At 42.7% G+C, this 6,355-nt stretch overlaps 1 protein-coding gene across 1 annotated transcript; it reads right to left on the reverse strand.

Moving 5' to 3' along the window:
* Positions 1–3,431: 3,431 nt before the first annotated feature.
* Positions 3,432–5,843, reverse strand: LOC104829326 (beta-microseminoprotein-like; the record flags this gene model as incomplete). The annotated part of the gene is made up of 3 exons (XM_010563488.1): positions 3,432–3,793; positions 4,939–5,041; positions 5,762–5,843. Coding segments are annotated over 3 exons (315 nt in total), but the record flags the coding sequence as incomplete, so codon positions are not given.
* Between the last annotated feature and the right edge of the window lie 512 nt (positions 5,844–6,355).

Here is a 6,355-nt window from a genome sequence, read left to right on the forward strand (position 1 = left end):
ACTGAAATGATTTATTTAGCTGGCCTGTTTACTTTTGTATCTTCCTTAATTTATTTATCACATGTTTATTTGTTCTGCTGTTCAAAGCATTAAAGAAAGGGGAGGAAAACCCCTAAGAAAGAGACAGTCCTTTTACTGAGGGGTATTTTAATGTGTGAAGCTGTTCTTCTCGTGCCCCTCACCTTGCAGGATTCTTCAGCCAGCCTTATTGCCACACCTTCCAAACATTTAAAGAAATGCTGTGTCACTTTTATTCTCTCAATTCAGACATCTGGGCAGAGCCTGCAAACTAGTAAATTAGCATCTGCTCTCTTCTTAAAGTCAACAGAGAACAGCTGCAGCACTGTTCCTGAAAGACTGCTCAGGGCTCTGCCACCCAGGGATCAGGAAATGACCTAACCACCAATATTTTGCTATGGCAGCTGGGACTTTCTTCTTGACAGGTTTTTAGGATAACCTGCTATAGCAAGGTTCTGGCCATTTTTTGATGAGATGAATGGGTCTGCATTAGAGTCCTATTACACGCATATTCTTTCGACGTTGTGTCCAAACTGCAGGGTGAAAATGCTCACTATTAACAAGCTAATGTGGGAGCAGCACTTGGGTCATTCAAACCCTGCACTAGTTCGTGTAGCTGGGACTTACATGCACACAGTGGCTACTGAGTGTAAGCCAAGAGATGTGGTGGGGCTGGAGCTGCCGTGCACTAGCTGTCCGGGCTGTAGCATAGAGGAGAAAATACCGGAGCTAGCTTGGAGTGAGAACAGCAGCAGCAAGACAAAGATGCAGATGCCTATTTCCTCATCCAGGTGGGTCTTGTAGGCTTGGTTCAGCACCTTGCTGAGAGGGATGCTGATACCCGAGCTGGCTCGTTTGAATCTGGCCATGTTTATTCATTATACAATGGGGACTGCTGAACACGTATCTGTGGAGAGTCTCTGTGAGGATCCTGACCCATTAAGGCTTTTGCAAAATGCACAAGCAGTACTTGTGTGAGGGTGCATAAGGGTGGAAATTCCTCTATACGCAGGACACTGGCTGCTGGGGAGCAACGTGGAAGTACTGTAGTCTCAGCTATTGCTAGTCATGTGCTGGTCAGGCTGGCTGTTTCTGTTCATATCAGTAGGTTTGCATTGATTCTAGCAACCAATGGACCAGCCCCTGTTTGCTGTTGATAGGGAATGGAGTTAAGAAACTGTAGCTGGCAAGGTATGGGGCTGTCCTACTACCCACAGAGCAGTAAGAAGGCTTGCTCCCATTCTCTGTCCACAGCATGTGCTCCTGTTACAGGAAGGCACTGGGAACTGTCCTGTTTTCTCTGCAGGTTATTACATAAGACAGTTGGACTCCATGGAGACAACACGTTTCAAGGGGGTACAGGTGCATGGGGAAATAGTCCTCTCTGCTCTGGCCAAACAACTCCTTCCTGCAAGTGGCTATGGTGACAGCAAGGCCTCTACCAACAAACATTCATTGGGTGCAATTAAACATTTTCCTGGCAGTGACAGGATTGTCACACCAGCGGGATTACAGCTGCACTCTGGATGCTTTGAGGGTCTCCTCCAGTGTTTTTAAGTCACATCTTCAGCCATATGAGCCCTCATTGATGAAGCCCTGATGCTCTGTCTCTTTCTTTCCTCTGAGCATGGAATTTCAGAGGCCAATTCTCCTACAGTACATTTAGCAAATCTAATTGTGGTCCAGCATCTGGAGTCCTGCTCTCTCTGGCACAGTTAAACAGTGAGTAAACAGTGTCTACAAAGAATAGTACTAGGTACTTGATGATGAAAGCATAAGGAGAAAATGTACCATGGAACAGTACATAGTCCATGTGTATGCTAAGCTTATCAGGTCTACATGGCATCCTTGTAGGTATTTTGCACAATTTTGGTTTGGCTTTATTTTGTCAGAATCTCTACATCTCTTTGAAGCAGAATTGATATTTTAACCATTTTCAGCCTTCTCCAATTGGTTCATAACCTTCCTTCCACGGCGGGAGCTATGAAACTGATGTATCTTCCCAGGGATTTTTCTGAACTGCTTAAATGATGTTCAAGCCTTCAGGAAAATAACCCTGTTACTCAGGGCCCCCTAGGCAGGCCCTTATAAGTGCATCTAGCATTTAGGAAGCTGATAGCATGATCCCTTTATATCTATATCTGTATCTATCTCCATATATATATCTATATAACTGGGTGAAATCCTCTGATCCACCCTCAGCAAATAGAAAAGTGAGGGCCCCTCCAGTGTCTGCTACTCACAGATTGGAAGGTTCATAACCAGCTCCAGTGATGTCCACCCCATTACTCCCAAGAAGGCACAGGGGGATATCGTCAAATGGAGCTGCTACTAGCCATCTCTAACTAATCATGAGGGCCAGAAATTTAAGAAGGTACAATTGTATTTCTCATTTTACTTGCTTCTTGGAATCACCTTAATGACTTTCTGGTAGTACCTGGAGCCATGGATGGGTTTTCTTCTAACCATTGGTAAGCTGTTTTCTTTCGTATGTGCAGGTTTTCTACATGTATACTCTCAGCACCGCACTTGAAAATAGACAATGAGACTGTAGTTTTCCACAACAGGTATTAAAAAGAAGTTGTTGTTTCTATCAGCTGAAATATTTCATTGTACAGCAAGGTAGAGGAAAGGCAAATGAAGAAAATGCCTATGATGTCAGCATTGAATAAACTGAACACACTCAAATTATTTATCTGGGTATTTTAAGCTGTACAGCACTCTTGTTATAATTGCTCTTAATATTGTCTAAGTATGTTTTATAGGATATTTCTCATATAAACCACTTCATGGACTTCATACCAGGCACAGTGTAGTGCCTGAAGTCTACTGGCTAAACACATTTCATAACCTAAACATAGTCTAGGTTTTCTGTACAAACAGCTTTCATGGGGTTGTTTGTCAGTGGACTTTGATCCAAACAAGATTATTGCAGGAAATTCTACCCCAGTATGGAAGGCTACAGAGCTATTTATATGGCATTTCTTTGCAGCAGGTTGGACTCTCAGGCATGGGCTTGCCTTTTTTGTAATATAGCAGTTATCTCCTGGGGAATATGTTCCCTTGTGCATCTGCACTAATGGATTGACGTACACAAGGTACTGGGGTGGGAGGAGGGGGAGGCTTTCAAAGGGCTGTTTTCTGCTTTGTTTCGTCCTATTCTTCTAGTATGCATGTCCTTGGGGAATGTCAATGAGCATAATAGCTTAATGAATCCGTTTGTCTGGCAACAATTTATATCATACCTGTTAGTTTAAAAGCTAGATTATTTCCAAATCAATAATTAGATTTACAAACATTTACAGACACCATAAATTCTTCTGTTTTCAACAAGACCAATCAGTGACTACTTAGAATGAAAAGCAGTGATCTGATGTATGTGAAAATTTATTTAACTCTGGATCCCAACAGGAAAAAAGTCACAAGTTATCTGTGGTAAAGCTTGGTTACAAATGTGTATGTTATAAGACAATCCACCTAGTGTTAGAAATGAGATAGATTGGCACAGTTAGAGCTGTGAAAGGTATGAGGCGAACCCATTCCTCCTGAAACCATGCTGCTTTGCTGCTTTCCTCTAAAGGAGAGATCCAGAGCATGTTCAACTTCTGGGGTAGGTGCGGAAGAGGAGAAATACATCACATGGTCTTAACCAGCTCCATTGTAGACTTTGCAGCTTATGTCAGGATTAGTCTTCTTCACCACTCGGATGGAACAGCTTTTCTTGTGGAATAGGCCAACACAGTTCACCCTGTCATAGTTCTTGGGGATTAAAACTCTGTCATTGAGAAAGGCAAAGAGAAAATCAGCAGCCACAACATGGACTGAGAAGGATGCTTACTGAACTACAGCCATCCTGGATCAAGCTACATTATGGATCGATTTGGCTCATGGATTGCATTAATACAGGCATTGTGGATTATCATAGAGGAATACAGAGCCCTGATCATCGCTGTTAACAGATGATTTCCCAATGTTTGTTCTAGTTTAAATGCAGTTCTCACGGGTTGTTCTGTTAGGGATTGGTATAAATTCCCACACAGAGACAAAACAGGGATTAATTCTGTCTTCCCCGTTCAAACTAAGACTTTCTTGATAATAACAAACCATTTAAAGAGTGCTGAATCACCCCAGCATGAATACCTCCCAGACAAGCCTCTTCTCAGCACGGGCTGACTCCCTCCCTTCTATGGCTGAGGACAGCCAGGAATATTTCCCACCAAGAGTTCCTTGGATTGTATCATTCTTCACAGACCCTTTATGGGACTCTGTCTCCCTCACCTCAAGAAGAATTTTTCCAGCCTTCTGGGGAGCTAATCAGTTCACACCACTATATTCAGGAAGACGCAGCTCTCTTTGATGTGTCACCTGCCATCCATGAGGCAGGAACATGCGAGAAGATTTAGAAAGCAAATTATCAGAGCAGGGTATGTGTGTTCTGTTTTGATAAGCAGGAAGGGTGGGCACTTGGCAGCATGGGAAGGATGTGGAGCAGCTCTGGCCTGATTAGGTGCTTGCAGGCAGGCCACTGGTCTGGTGCAGAGCTGCAGAAGCCCACATGTATGTGTGTTGTGGGGTCGTTAGGTATCTGGAGACAAGCTGCTGAATAGAAGGAGGAAGAAAACAGAGGCTAAAGGCAACCATACAAGCAGTTAGTGTCAGAATCAAAAGAAGGACTAGGTGATGAGGAAGAGCTGTGTGCTGGAAAGACCCTAACTGTTTTTCATTTTGTTTCTTCCTAAAAGAAGTCTATGTGATTGCCAGATCATTCTGCTTGGTCACGATTAGAGCTAACTGCGAAACAGGAAGAGGAATTTTGCTTATGCAAGTATAAATTCCAACGCACGCTTTCACTGAAGTTTTTTAAGTCTGAACATTTCCACCAGTTCCTGAATAAGCAAACAATAATTTGGGTGAACTTACAAGCTGCAGCAAATCGTTGCAGTCATCTTACACCTGCATTGGTAACAATCTTCAGTCTTCCACACCGCACCAAAAACATAGAGGTTTCTGTTTGAAAGGCACCCTGCATGTACACACCAGAAAATGATAGTCAGTAGATCATATGAACATGTATCAATAGACATAGACCACAGTCTTATGTTTGTGGAGTATCAATCAAAGAACTGATTTCCACAGAGTCACACCAGAGAAGAATCTAACCCAGTGCTCTGCAAAAAAAGATGCCTTGTCTTTGCTCCTGAAGTGTGCATGAGTGTATGACACGGCATGATAAAGTTGTAGCAACCACATAACAGAGAAGGATTATTCTGCTACTGCAATGGATCTGAGAAATGCCTTAGCTCATGGCTACGGTAGGATCTTTCTGCTCTTTCTCATATTCAACATACAGGTCTAGACTAATTTCTTCCTCCTCCTCAATTCTTATTAGACTTCAACTTGCTCTGCTAAACTGAATTTAAACACCAGCTGTGTTGTCTTTGCTTTGATTTTAGTGTCAGGTACCCCACTCAGGTTAGTCAATGTTGCTTAAAAGTACATGGTTTTTGCCACATGGGAAAGGACTTCAGTTATACATCATCCCAGAGGGTAACTCTTGAACAGAATAGAGTCTCTCCCTGTGTGACCAGTGATGCCTCCAGGTGGGCTGATTCCTGGGTACACAGCTGTTTGGATCATTCTTCAGCAAAAAACATATTATACTATTGCAACATTTCTAAGAAAAAAAGGCTTTGAATCTCTGGATTAATGCTTCAGGGATATCTAATATATTAGCCATTCTTACCGTATTTGCTGGCTGGTCTAAAGTAACAGCGAGCATCACACAGAGTCCTTGAGAAGAGAAGGATCAAGCAAAAGAACAGGAAGAATTTCTAGAAAAGAAACAATAATCTTTCTTTCAAATTAGGTGTTTATTTCAAAGATCTAGCAGACTAATTTGCACAGAATTAAGGATAAATCCTACTATTCCCAACAAACTCAGATTAAAAAACACTTCCAGTGTACATGCACATACACATACACACACACATTCTCTGAGCTGCTAACTTACCATACTTGCATGGGCTGCTCACATTTTGTAATGAGGAGTAGTGTGTATTTATATACAGTGAGGAAACAATGGTCGGTGCAAAGGGAGGTGATGTAAATGTGAGCACCCGGGTGCCAATGGACACTCTAACCTGTTCCGATCATCGATCAGAAGGTGGCACCTCAAAAAGTCTTACAAAGACTTGTTTTGTGCACTGACGTACACTGGCATCTTGGTCTCCATTGTGCTGGTGTCAATCTGAAGAAACTCCAGTAGACAGACTAGTTACTCTGCATCAGCATTGGTGTCAGTGGAAGGGTCTGACCCCCGGAAAGCTATGCCTCCAAA

This window comes from Haliaeetus leucocephalus, unplaced genomic scaffold (genome assembly GCF_000737465.1).
Source record: "Haliaeetus leucocephalus isolate CR32 unplaced genomic scaffold, Haliaeetus_leucocephalus-4.0 Scaffold168, whole genome shotgun sequence".
NCBI lineage: Eukaryota > Metazoa > Chordata > Aves > Accipitriformes > Accipitridae > Haliaeetus > Haliaeetus leucocephalus.